Source organism: Sprattus sprattus (genome assembly GCF_963457725.1).
Source record: "Sprattus sprattus genome assembly, chromosome: 3".
In the NCBI taxonomy this organism is placed as follows: Eukaryota; Metazoa; Chordata; class Actinopteri; order Clupeiformes; family Clupeidae; genus Sprattus; species Sprattus sprattus.
Window position 1 is genome coordinate 9,492,103 of NC_137922.1, and position 14,008 is coordinate 9,506,110.

The window sequence follows — 14,008 nt, forward strand, 5'->3', positions numbered from 1 at the left end:
TTAATAAACTACAGTCTGTCTGCATTCTGCCTTGCGTCAATCACACACACACACACACACACACACATCCATACACACACATCCATACACACACTCATTCACACATCCATACACACACTCATTCACACATCCATACACACAATCACACAATCAGGATAACATACTGATGTACACACACACACAGACACATGCACAAACAAAGCTTCCACGGATTAGTCACTCTCTTCATTATGAGTCATTAGATAATGGTTTGCTTACAAACATCATGGCCCCTCTAGACTACAACCACAAATACAGATCTGGGGGGTGAGAAGTGGGGGTCGGGGGGGGGGGAGTTGGACCCATTAGAAACGCATAACCATGGTTGCTGTAAAAACAAGGGCAATGACTGGAAAGGAGTCAAACCACGACTAGACTGGTATGAATGCTAAAAATTCCATTTGGGAATACACTCAAGCTGCTGGACACTCAGGGGTAACATAAAAGCCTTTGCAAAAAGGCTCTGACAGAGAGGAGGGTGGGGGGGAGAACGAGAGAAAGAGAAAAATAGAGAGAGAGAGAGAGAGATGTAAGAAACTTCTCACATGCAGACAGACAGAAACCATGCTGTGGGCATTCTGGTCATTGAGCAATCCTTGGCCTGGGGCAGAAATCTAAAGCGACAGTCACCTGTACAGTGGGGTTACAAGCCTGTTCACGTGCACACCTGATGGTGAAGTAGTGACAGTCACCTGTACAGTGGGGTTACAAGCCTGTTCACGTGCACACCTGATGGTGAAGTAGCGCCAGCCAGTACAACTGCTCAAGTTATCAGCTCGGTTCTCCCAAGCCATCATATATGGCCAGGGTAAGCAATTCCTGCGCTGCGGAATTCAGGTTTCTGAATCCCTGATACATGAAGCCTGGTTTCGAAATGACATTATCCCAACCTGTTGTCATACAATTACCAAGATTAATGGTTTCAAAACTTTCCCTGCCGTTTTTGAGTGAGATGTCATTTTAACGTATGTTTCACAGAAGGCATCAAAAGATCGCACCACAGCACATCAATGCAGGCCATATGAAATCCAGTGCCCTCTCCACAGTGTAAACAGACATTTATCTTTCAGGCTAAAAAACAATTTGTCATTGAAGAACATTAGGCAGAGAGCAAATGCAAAGTGTGCCATTAAGCTGCCATTAAGCTGTGATGCTTGTGCGTTAGTCACCTGACAGGGTGAGAATCCACGCTTCTCTAGTGGTACCACGGTGAAAACTGTGGGGGTCAATGTGTATGTGAACGAAACACTAAGGCCTCCAGTTCCTCCTACAAAGTGGACCCGGAGAATTGGGAGAGAAAAAGGGCAGTCGGACCCTGTGTGTGTGTGTGTGTGTGTGTGTGAGTAAGTATGAAAATGTGTGTGTGTGTGTGAGAGAGTGAGTATGAGAGTGTGTGTGTGTGTGTGTGCGCGTGCGTGCTTGCATGCGTGTGAGAGTGTGTTTCTGTGTGGCTGTCAGTGTGCCAGCATTCCTCCTTCACCTTCTGAGACCTAGCCATGCAACTCAGGAGGGTCCGGACACACACACACACACACACACACAGGGTCAGACTGCCCTTTTTCTCTCACAATTCTCTGGGTCCACTTTGTACACACACACACACACACACACACACACACACACACACACCACACACAATGGTTCTGCTTGGCTGGAAGTGTCACTACACCCCCAGCAACACCTTGGCACCTGCGCTGCAGACCTGAGCAGGCATCACCAGCAACTCGTCCAGTCAGCGGGAGCGCTCCAGCATCCACTAATTAGCCTCTGACAGAGCCAGCCCACATGACCCAGTTAAACCCGCTACGGTCAACAATCCATCAACTTCTACTCAGAGACCACTTCCCATTTCACAGTGCAGTGAGTGCAGTCCAATGAAAGATATGCCCAACAGTCTATAGTAATCAGTATACAGCCTGAAAGAGACAGAGACTGCGATTGAAGTGGCTGTGTGGGTAAGATGGGCCATGTCTCCGGATCCTTCTCTGGACCATCACTGACCTTCATTTGCTAAGTACCAATCACAGGGCTGTGTTTAGAGGAGGGGGGAGGACACTTCTGTTTGTCTGTTTTTTTTTTTTTATCACTTCAATAGGAAGTGTGAGACTGTCCCCCTGTGGCCAGCCCGACGTGTAATAACACACATTAGTGTTGTACAGTAAGGCTTCACACTCTGGTGAGTGGGGCAAATTTTGGTAGATGAAGTGTGTGTAGATGGCTAAATAGGCTGAAATATACTGATTTTGCCGTAGGAGATGCGTTATATGAAATGGCAACCAGTGTTCTACAGTGAGGATATACACAGGAGAAAAATGCTTTGTGATCCAATACTGCCCCCTGGAGGTCACCCCCATCTGAGCCTAACTGGCACTGCCAACTCGAACTGACAAAACAAGCTTCACTTAAAACATCTTGCTTACAAATATTTCAAGCGAGCAACAGATTCTGATAATGCTGATCTTGATGATTATGACGCTGATGGTGGTGGTTATGGTGATGATGATGATGATGATGAGCTAGCCATACCTGCGGCTCATCTTTAGATCGTCTCGCTCAGTGGTGGGCCACATCCCCTCCTTCTTCTCTTTCTTCAGTTTGTTTGCAATCCTTTCCCGTATGCCTTCCACATCTGCATCGCCTTCATCACCACCCTCCTGCTCTTCCAGATCTGACTCCTTGGACAAAAAGAAGACAAGCCTGTGATTTAGCATCCAAAGAGCAACCTCCCTTTTAACATAAGCACATAAGGCACTTGTGTCCCTCATTACACTCAGTTAAGACTAATAATATGTTAATAATACTAATAATATGTTAATAATTCCAAAATTATAATTTTAACAATACTAATAAATCACACTCCTACCTCAGATGAATCTCCAACTCCATCTTTGTTTTTTTCCCTGAAAAACCAAACAAAAAAGAGCAACAACACAGTTGTCATAACGAGGAGGTAACTAAAAAGGAGGGAACCTCACTACAACAAACTGAACCATATCTGAGCAGAAGTCAGTTACAGTGAAAGAACCAGATCAGCACCGGGACAGAATTGCTCTGCAGAAGGCAGTTTATTGGTTTGAGTGGGGACGAGCTTAACCCAGCTCTGTTGGTCTGGGCTGAGGTGAACTGGCCCGGGTTTAACACACCTGTCAACAGCTGGAACGGTGCTGAGCAGGGGGTCGTCCTTCAGTAAGTCGTGGCTGCTTTTGCTTTTCCCTTTCATTGTCTGCAGGAAGAAACATATCTTACCATGCATGTCTTAATCACCACATACCGTGTTCATGGAAATGGAGCAACAGTTCCTTTCCTAGAAATAAGTCCATGGCACAGTACAGAGCACACACCTTGACAAAGAACAGGAATTACCTGACTGACTTGCGTCACCATCTCCTCCTCTTCCTCAGCTTCCTCTCCAAAAGACAGCAAACTGAAGTTCCTACAAGAGGAGACACAGTCAACTAAACTTTGAGCCAGTAGCTGTGACACATGCCCATATTCTCCAACACAACTGGTTACGCTTATATATAAGTTATTAATTCGTAACACATTCTGTAAACTTTCAGTAGGAGTTTTAAAACGGAGAACATGGCAGGGGGCGGGGGAAAAAACGTTCTTACTTGGTTGCTTTGGATTGAGATTTCTTCCCTTCTTCTTTTGAGGGGTCCTTTTTTAGTTTTTTGAGGTCACGTGGAATGATGTCATCAAAAGGTGAGTGTAGAACCTGTGGGTTGTTTGGAAGGATGCTGATGAGTGCAATCTCCCCTTGTAAGTAAACCCCAAAAAGCCCACATGGTCGCTATTATTTATTTGCAACGTACTCAAGGGGGAGTACTTGTCCTCCATACCACCGCACTTGTTGTTATTGTTAGTCATTGTATTTGTGTTGTGATATGTTGTCCCTTGTGGCAACAACAGGAGCAGCGCCACACATTTTGTTGTATTCAAATACAATGACAATAAAGGCTTTCAAAAAAATTCTAAATCTTACCTCTGTGGACCGTACTTTGTGTGGGTTTAATGGCCTCTCATCTGAGTCACACTCCACCTCTGCTAGCCGCAGCATGTTATAAACCGTATCACCAGCAATCTGCGTCACAACAAGCACACATCAGTGCAGAGGTTGAGACTACACAGAGTTATGTGTTTGTTTATTTAATGCTCTTGAATTTTCATATACATCAAAACACGTTTTTTTGGCTTATGTTTGATGAATACATGTTAGAAACTCAAACGGGACACAGCAACAATGTGTTTGTGCACTGCAAAAGGGACAAGAGAGACGAGCACATGATGTTACCTTCCCAAATATGGTGTGCTTGTTGTTGAGCTCATCGGCTCGACCCAGAGAGAAAAAGAACTGGCTGCTGTTATCGTGAGGGCCAGCGTTCGCCATGGCAACCAGCCCTCTCCGGTTAAAGCGCAGTCTGGAATGGAACTCATCCTAGAGAGGACAACAAACCAACATACAGTCACACTAAGCTGAAGCTTATTTAAGAATCAGGATCATTCTAGGCTTTGCAATGGGATGGGATGGAGATATAAACATTCCCTCAGTGACACCTAAAGTAAACAAGAGAGGCAGTTGTTTTAGAGCCTGACACTTGGGATTAATAAACAATAGTTTGTTTGCATTTTGCATGGTATCTCTCTCTCTCACACATGCACACACATGCACACACAATGTAGAATTCAAACAAAAGATACTAATACAAAAGTTTCACTCCCGGTACCTTTTTCAAATGCATACATGTTTAGTATATTTTATTGAGACATAGGGGTAACTTTGACCATATACGAGTCAGATATTGTAAAAATGTTCTGAATGTTGCTAAGAAATCTGGTTTACTCCTACCTTAAAAGGTCGACCGTATATAGACTCTCCCCCAGACCCTGTGCCTGTGGGGTCACCACCCTGGATAATGAATTCTGGGACAACCCGATGAAATATGGTGCCATCATAGTAACCTGTGAAATATTTGGGATACACAGATACAAAAACATTTTCAGTGATGCTCATTAGGTCATGGAGAGCACAAAATGCCAATGTAGTGGTTAGGTTAAAGTGAATGAGATGTGGATACTGTATTTAACATATCTTAATGTGATAATCGGCAGAATACCTTCCATACAAAGCTGAACGAAATTCCGACAAGCTTTTGGTGCTTCTTTGGACCATAGCTCCACATCGATGTCTCCAGCTGACGTCTTAATCAAAACCTACCGACAGAGTCATCAGATATTAGGCTTGGTACTTGGACAGATGTCTAAATCCCCATGGTGACATACTGGTTTACAAAATAAGCATTTCATTGTTCATTCACAACATATTTCCCTGTAAACCTCGATTGCCCGTTCATTTGAGAGGAACATAAAAACATGAACATGATCAGTGCCTACCTTGCCATTTGTTGGCGGCTCTTGGATGTATATGTTACTCATGTTGCACTATTGATCACGTAGAGTGCAATGGATGATAGACTACACAGCATAAGCTTTACTTTCGCGTCAGTATTAGTTAAACTTAGCAAGGAACTTAGCAAATGTATACTACCGTTTTTAGTTGCCTAAACCATATCAAAATATCAGAAGCGCCATGTTTTATGTCTTCCTCATCTTTGTAAAGGGCGGAATTCTGATCACATTCTCTGCCCCCTGCTGCACTGGAATATAAGCAACAGCAGCTGTGAGGTGATGGTATTTCGTAAAATATTCTTCTAAGTAAGGTTAATATTGACTATTTTACTTTCATATAATTTTGTATAAACACATTGTATATATGGGGTTTATCTAAGTATAATAGACTAGTCATGATCTGGGGTTGTAGAGCCTGCCGTGACCGTGGTTTTGTTCCCCCCCGGACTACTATTGACGATGGACAATTCAAAAGTTGTGAGGGTGTAGCGCAGATGTGATCTATCGTCCACTTGGAAGTGTTACTTTTGTACGTTAAGTAGAATTATGGCCCAACAAGGTAAGACTGTCGGTTTTCAAAAAGCCTTTATTTCATGTTTCAAGTCCTTTAAGTGGTTAATTGTGTAGGAATATGTTTAATGGGCCGTTCAAGTATGAGGTTGCTAGTTTGGAAGCTTTAAATCCCTTGTGTTATTATAAGTAGCTGCCTAGCATAGCTGAGACGTTAGCTTCCTTAATAGTTGCATACATTGGTGTTTCTAATTGTTAGCGATATTTAACCAATGTAAATAGATAAACAACATTAGTACATATGACGGAATATTCACCTTATACACCCAGTTATACCGACATTTTGGGTTTCATGCTAGCTAATGTTGCCTGGGCAAGTCATAACGCTGAACTGTAACTTTAAGGCCATCTGTAAATGATAACGCGACTTTGTCGTATAGCATAGTTTTAGATTCGATTTTAGAAATAACTTTTTTTTAAAAATGTATTTGCTATTTTTTCCAATCAATATCCAAATGCAACAAAACGTTTTTCTGGCGGGATGTCATCTTACAGTCACTGGTTGCCTGGTTATTGTTCAGAGTTTTGATGATATAAAGAAGAAGTTGGGTCTATGTCGGAACTTGTGAGTTACTATATATATTGTTCTATAACCACTGATAGGTGCAAACAAAGACAACATCAGAGCTGGCTGTAAAAGATGTGGCTATCGTAAGTATCCTTTAGTTTACTTACTTCTAGTGGTACACAATTTTTTGCAATGACTAATAATTGGGAGTGTTCTAAGGAATGCTTAGTGTGAGTTGTATTCGATGGTTTTCTGTTTTGTCTTTTCCAGCGGGACATCTGACATTTGAGTGCCGCAACTTCTTGCGTGTGGATCCGGGCAAGGATATTGTGTTGGACGTGAGCAGCACCAGTTCAGAAGAGACTGAGGACGAGGAGCAGGCCACGCCGCGCAAGGAGAAGCTCCGCAGACCTTCACGCCCCAGAGGTCAGTGTCTGCTGTGGTCAGCTTGTCAGGTCTCTCTCACAATGCCTTATAGGCTAATTTTTTTAAAACATGCATTGGGTATTGTAGGCTCCATGGGTAAAATGCAGTGAGAACATACTGTGAAAACTACCAAGTACAATTATACATAAGCCTCTGTTACAGTCAAAAGGTATTTACTGTGTGTGATAACGAACTGAATAGCCACCAGGTTTAGATGGGAATGGTGTAGGCTAGCATTCTCTTTAATGGAATGGCACTGTATATAATTCTTAAAATTTCTTCGTACGGTTTGGTTCTGAATTGTGTTTGCTATTTGTTGGCTTTCATAGTATATTTTATAGTTCATAAAAGCTCAAATGCTTCATTGTCCACTTGTCTTCAGGTGTTCCTTTACTTTTGAACTAGTGTGCATATGTTGTCACTTGCAAAGTGTTTCAGGTTTTCATACATGCCTTTACTCAGGTTCAGATGAAGAACGGAGACGCCGTAAGAAGAAGAGCACAGATAAGTCCCACAAAAAGGCAAAGAAGAGGTATGAAGGCATCTTCAGATTTGTTGACATCAATACCAATATGATTGAAAAAATATATAATTTCACAGATCTTCATGGGGATAAATCCACAAGAATGTATTTTATATTGACACATGCCACTTTGGGACAATAAATGTTGGGCAGATCAATATTCAAACTTATTATGACATTTGTAATACATTTTCATTTTTAATGTGTTATTCATAAATTAACATAAAAGAACAATCACAACCTGACATACTAACTTTTATTGCAATAATTCCATTTTGGTAGGTAGATCTTGAATTAATTGCCTAGCCCCGTACAAACTCCTGATGGTTATGGTCAAACATTGCTTTGTCATTATGAATGGAGATGTGATGGGTCACCTTTTGTATATGCACCCAGGTCAAACACATCAAGTGATGAAGATGAGGAAGAGGAGAGTCATAAGCACAAACACAAGAAACACAAGGGCCACAAGAAGAAGGACAAAAAGAGAAGTGAGAAGGAGAAGGAGAAGCGACACAAGAAAAAACACCAGTCAAAGAAAGAGTCCTCATCTGACAGTTCTACCTCTTCCTCGGGAACTGACTAAACTACATTGTATTTGTGTGTATGAAAGTGTGTGTACTATTTACAAACTCTCCAGCACACAACTCTGACCTTGAGTTGATTTGGATCCTTTTAAAAAATCAGAGATTGAGTCTGTGACGTCAAAAAACAGACAGCATCTTGACATTCAAACTTTTTTCCTCAATGGGTTTAAAACTATGTGTTGTTTTTCTGCCTCTCATAGTGATTGACAAAAGCAAATACAAAGAGGACAAGGCTTGCTGAGAAATCCCACTCATCCTTTTTTCTGTGAAAACTTGTGTGGGGGTGCATTTCCATCTTTTCTGGGTTAAATAAAAAAATCTTGTACCATTCCAATAACTTTTTTTGTGGACTTACTGGTTGCACATAACATCACATTTAAAAATAACTGCAATAATCTTGCTCATTACCCGTGAATGATTTGGGATTAGGAAGCCCTTCCAGAAGAATTTCGCAGAAAACAAGAGCACTGTTCATCAATGAATGATTCAACCATGGCAGTTTTATCGTTAAATACTCCCTTACAATAGGTGGCGCTCGTGATTGCAAATGTGGTGTAATACGCGCCAACAGGACAGTTAACCTCGGGGACGAGGAAGAGTTGAATGAGCTAGCGACAATGTAACAGTGAAAAGTGTCAAAATAAAAGACCGCAATAAAGTTTTGTTTGAAAATCCAGTTTGACGAATGTTCATGCTTTTTACATGGCATATGCGTGTTGTGCTGCTATCTAACAACTATAGATATACACACTGCATATTGCATTTGCGAATTTTGTCAGTTTAGCAGGCTCATGTTGCAAATAATAATGGGATGAGATGTAACCCTATTAGGTAGGCTACACAACATTTCGTTTTTTGTTGTTCATTATCATTCATTTCTCCATTAAATCTTTATAGATCACCACATCCAGATGCTTTTTTTCCACACCAAGGTCCACATAGCTGATAAAAAAACCATTTATTTATACTGCTTGTGAGTAATATAACACCCTATACATTACTGAATACATTGAATAAATACATTGTTTAATATGAAAAGGCAGAACAGAGTTGTGATTTGAACTTGCTCTATTATGTGTTGTGTGGCAACAGTGGTAGCTGGTAAACAAAAAATCCTTTTTTCTTAGAATACAGCTCCTCAAGTGGTATTAAAACGAAGCAAACCCTCTGACTTTGAAACCTTTGTTTCCATATCAGTTGAAAAAAATAGAATAGAATTCGGGAAGACATTACTGTGAGCCTAATGTGTATGACTCGGCTGGGGCTTACCATGCACTGGTACATACAAAGGCGATTCAATTGTCAATATATTTATATATTTCCTTCAAGTACTTGTCATAAGGATTTTATTTCATCCTTGTATCAAGGATCCACATTTGTACATCCACACTATGTATTTTATTGCCTATCTTTCAACTCTTAGTCTGAGGCATGTGGAATGATTCATAGAGGTTTGAACACCTTTTCTCTAGATACATTTTTGGATTTGTTATTTCCCTGATTTTTTTTCGAGAAACAAATTACCTTTTCAGCTGAACAACACTAGTAGGTCTCTATTTAAAAAGGACATTTCAATCGTTGTATTTCCCCATCTTATTAAACACACAGTTTGTTCAATTAAAATGTTGTTAATGTCTTCATTTTTCGTCTTTGTACGATTTAAAACTAATACACAAGTTTCCACTTTTAATTTGAAACGAATGGGGGCCATTTTGAATTTTTTGTAAACTTTGCTGGCTTCACGCTGCTTGTGTGTAAATAATGGCCCTCGAAACAGAACGTGCGGCATCCGAAAGTAAACGAAAATTAGAAGATGAACCCGAACCTGAACCTGAACCTGAGGATGAGGAGTGGATCGGACCTATGCCCTCTGAGGCGGCAAAAACAAAGAAAAGAAAGGGTACTTAAATACACATGTATTACTACCGAAGCGGCGGTGAAATAGCATAATGCTAGCAATGTGCTAATGTACTTTGCTTCCTTAAGTTGTAAGGTAAAATAGGATTCACCAGCCAAGTAACCTCCCCCTTGGTTTATCTGACATTAAATAGCATACTACTAAATAAGTGTTCATTGTTTTAATATTGTGAATTTAACTTGTTTGTCCTAGTTTTGGAGTATGAACGCGTTTACCTGGACAATCTGCCGTCTGCTATGATGTATGAGCGGAGTTACATGCATAGAGATGTGATCAACCACATTGTCTGCTCAAAGTACGTGGATATGCTTACAACACACAATGCTTTCTCTTACATTGGATTGGGTAGGTCCTTTAATCAGGTGTATGTTTTGCTTTAGAAACACCTAAGACGTATTTGAGTATCCTGTATTATCAGCGGGAAAGTTGTCACTTGCATGCATATGTTCAGTATAGCCTTCTATCTCACATAACTTTTGGGTTGAATGCACCAATTCATTGCCTACATTTTCTACAGCAAAAAACCCATTATGATCTGAAGTGGAGAAAACGACCCGTCCAACATACAACCCTGATTCTCCTGGCTTTCCAGTAACCTATTTTCTTTTGCAGAACTGATTTCATTGTGACAGCCAGTCAGGATGGGCATATAAAGTTCTGGAAGAAGAAGGAGGATGATGGGATTGAGTTTGTCAAACACTTTCGCAGTCACCTTGGTATGTGTGTGGTTGAAAACCACCTGAGCTTTTTAAAGTCTTTTACTGTATTAATCACTACAGAACCGGCCTTGACCATTTATTGCTGTTTGATCTTTTAGGGGTGGTGGAGTGTACGTCGGTCAGTGCAGAAGGAGCTCTTTTCTGTTCCGTTGGAGAAGATAGGGCCATGAAGGTGTTCGATGTTGTCAACTTTGACATGATCAACATGCTCAAACTGGGGTACGAGATATTTGTTTCTGTCTAGCGTGAAGTTTATCCGATAGGGAATAACTGAAGTTGTGGGGTATTTTAAATGGTTACCTAATGGAAAACTCACTGTTCATGCTGTCTCATCACTAGTTTCCATCCTGGTCAGTGTGAGTGGATCTACAACCCGGGTGACGCCATATCCACAGTGGCCTGCTCTGAGAAATCCACTGGAAAAATATTTGTTTACGACGGTCGGGGCGGCAGCCAGGCACTGCACACATTTGAGAAGATGCACTCCGCACCTCTCGCTCAGATCCGCCTGAACCCCAAGTTCCATGTCATCGTGTCTGCTGACAAGACTGGCATGGTGGAGTACTGGACTGGTATGCCCAGAGACTTCAAATTCCCCAGACACGTTCAGTGGGAGTATAAGACAGACACTGACCTGTATGAGTTTGCAAAGAACAAAACCTACCCCACCAGCCTGGCCTTCTCCCAAGATGGCAAGAAGATGGCCACCATTGCTACCGACAGGAAGGTCAGGATCTTCCGCTTCCTAACTGGGAAGCTGATGAGGGTGTTTGACGAGTCGTTAACGGTAAGTCGAGCCTGATGGATATCTTACACTCTCATTTACATTGCAAGGCACTAGTCCTTGTGTGGGCTAGAGAAAAGAGAATCCGTGAGATGGTTCTGCCTAATTGCCAAAGTATTGAAAACATTTCTACCTCGATTTAGTCGATTTAGATCCTAGTCTAATCATAGATGTGACCAATGTCACAAAATATCACTGCCGGTTCTTCACTTGCCATCTAAACATTGTGTGATTGCATTCCATGCTCCTCTGCAGATGTTTACTGAACTGCAGCAGATGCGCCAGCAGCTCCCTGACATGGAGTTTGGGAGACGCATGGCTGTGGAGAGGGAGCTGGAGAAGGTTGATGGCATCCGCCTGACTAACATCATCTTTGATGAGACGGGACACTTTGTGCTCTATGGAACAATGCTGGGCATAAAGGTCATCAATGTGGAAACCAACAGGTAATGTGGAAGGTGGATAAAGTCTGTTGGTCAAGTTTGATCCATTATAAATCTCTCACGCTATAGTTGAGAGATACTTTGTCAAGCTATATTGAGTAAATCCGATTACTGTAAATAAGTACTAATATAGTCATGTGTATTAGAAATGTGTATTTTCAAAAAGAGAACGCATCCATTTTGTCACCATCTCAAGCAGAGATGAGCATCCCAGCCATGTCCATATTGTCCGTGTCCATATTCTAAACCTGTGCCCTTGCTTCCTTCTTAGATGTGTTCGTATTCTGGGCAAGCAGGAGAACATCCGTGTAGTACAACTTTGCCTCTTTCAGGGGGTCTCCAGGACAGCCAAAGCAGCTCCCACCGTCGAGATGAAAGCCTCAGATAACCCTGCCCTCCAGAGCGCAGAGCCCGACCCCACGATTTTCTGCACTGCCTTCAAGAAGAACCGCTTCTATATGGTAAGAGAAAGAGCAACCTGTTACATAAATGCACACACATTTACACAATCTCCTTACGTAGAGGTTCTCAGTACGGTGTGTTGTGGTCATTACATGTTTGTCCCATTAAGGCTTTAAAGTCTGACAGTCTTTTTGGAGATACTCACTTTGGTTCCTCCACAGTTCACAAAGCGGGAGCCTGAGGACACCAAGAGCGCCGACTCCGATCGAGACATCTTCAACGAGAAACCCTCTAAGGAGGAGGTGATGGCCGCTACCCAGGCCGAAGGACCAAAGAGGGTGTCGGACAGCGCGATCATCCACACCACCATGGGAGACGTCCACATCAAACTCTTCCCTGTGGAGTAGGTCCTCACACAAGATCACACTGCACAGCTAGTTTGGGCCTGCCGTTGTTAAACTTTACTTTGAGTAAACCGCTAGCCATATTCACATTTTGCTTTTACATATAAATTAATCTTTTCACCTGTAGCACTTACTTTTGAACGATAGAATGTATGTATGTGTGTGCATGGCCGGTTTTAAGCATTTATTGGTTTCCCTCAGATGTCCCAAAACGGTGGAAAATTTCTGTGTGCACAGCAGGAATGGCTACTTCAATGGACACATATTCCATAGAGTCATTAAGGTAAGCGAGTGTATTACACTGCACTATCCAATTCAATCAAGTCATCAAGCAGACATGAGAGAGTGAAATGTGTCTGTTTGTCTGTCTGTTTCTAGGGCTTCATGTGCCAGACGGGTGACCCAACGGGGACGGGCATGGGGGGTGAAAGCATATGGGGTGGCGAGTTTGAGGACGAGTTCCATGCTACGCTACGCCACGATCGGCCATACACGCTTAGCATGGCTAACGCAGGTCCTGGCACCAACGGTTCCCAATTCTTCGTCACTGTCGTTCCCACGGTAATCTTAATTCTAACACACCTTTTGAAATTTGGACTTTTTGTACATGGACATGTATATGTTGCTGATTACAGAACACAAGAGCATTCCAGCGCTCTATCGCTATTGCGCTAGTCTGCAGTAAGTAGTTCTGTTCTAGAATCAAAGCTTACCTTCTAAAAGGCATTCAGAAACCTTGTGCACACCAATGCAGAGATAAAAACTCCCTTTCCAACCTGTTTCTTGTATAATTGGTGAAGATGATATCAAAACATACCCTTTTAAGCAAAAGCTAACTGATGCATACTGTTGCTTTCCATTTTAAGAAATGTTTCTCTGAAATCAGTTTTAAAGTGCTGTGAAGAACAAACTCCGTTCTCATTGGATATGCATCATATTTGTTATCTATGTTGTTATTGTTCCCTAACCTATTTTGTCACTGTGTGTTCCTGGGCAGCCATGGCTGGATAACAAGCACACAGTCTTCGGACGGTGTTCGAAAGGCATGGAGGTGGTCCAGAGGATCTCCAATGTTAAGGTCAACCCCAAAACGGACAAGCCATACGAGGATATCAGCATCATAAACATCACCGTCAAGTAAACGGAGCACCGGGATCTGGGGACGTTTCTTTTTTTAAATGTACAATAAAGAGTTTTGTGTATGTAAATGGTGTAATGTCTATTACTCTGTGGGTGTGTTGCTTGTAAATCCAGAGTCGGCTGAATACGCCTCACC

The 14,008-nt window shown here is 42.0% G+C and overlaps 3 protein-coding genes across 3 annotated transcripts in view; 2 read left to right on the forward strand and 1 right to left on the reverse strand.

Moving 5' to 3' along the window:
- Positions 1-5,639, reverse strand: part of cwc27 (CWC27 spliceosome associated cyclophilin) — a 29,568-nt gene extending 23,929 nt beyond the window's left edge. The window contains exons 1-10 of the mRNA XM_080835830.1: positions 5,434-5,639; positions 5,157-5,253; positions 4,889-5,001; positions 4,334-4,477; positions 4,025-4,123; positions 3,654-3,757; positions 3,403-3,472; positions 3,183-3,262; positions 2,903-2,939; positions 2,566-2,714 (exon numbers count right to left, since the gene is read on the reverse strand). Coding sequence (XP_080691956.1) covers positions 2,566-2,714; positions 2,903-2,939; positions 3,183-3,262; positions 3,403-3,472; positions 3,654-3,757; positions 4,025-4,123; positions 4,334-4,477; positions 4,889-5,001; positions 5,157-5,253; positions 5,434-5,475 — 935 coding nt within the window. The 5' untranslated portion in view covers positions 5,476-5,639. The remainder of the gene's footprint in view (positions 1-2,565; positions 2,715-2,902; positions 2,940-3,182; positions 3,263-3,402; positions 3,473-3,653; positions 3,758-4,024; positions 4,124-4,333; positions 4,478-4,888; positions 5,002-5,156; positions 5,254-5,433) is intronic.
- Positions 5,640-5,930: 291 nt separating this feature from the next.
- srek1ip1 (SREK1-interacting protein 1) lies at positions 5,931-8,358 on the forward strand. The gene is made up of 5 exons (XM_080835015.1): positions 5,931-6,007; positions 6,622-6,669; positions 6,797-6,952; positions 7,415-7,484; positions 7,872-8,358. Exons 1-5 carry the CDS (start codon positions 5,995-5,997, stop codon positions 8,059-8,061), a joined length of 477 nt encoding a protein of 158 aa, XP_080691141.1. The 5' UTR covers positions 5,931-5,994; the 3' UTR covers positions 8,062-8,358.
- Positions 8,359-9,823: 1,465 nt separating this feature from the next.
- Positions 9,824-13,934, forward strand: ppwd1 (peptidylprolyl isomerase domain and WD repeat containing 1; the record flags this gene model as incomplete). Its single annotated transcript, XM_080834674.1, has 11 exons — positions 9,824-9,962; positions 10,173-10,275; positions 10,593-10,696; positions 10,798-10,918; positions 11,039-11,486; positions 11,739-11,929; positions 12,198-12,387; positions 12,550-12,731; positions 12,934-13,015; positions 13,111-13,293; positions 13,730-13,934. The coding sequence occupies 11 exons, from the start codon at positions 9,824-9,826 to the stop codon at positions 13,871-13,873; spliced, it is 1,887 nt and encodes a 628-aa protein (XP_080690800.1). The 3' UTR covers positions 13,874-13,934.
- Between the last annotated feature and the right edge of the window lie 74 nt (positions 13,935-14,008).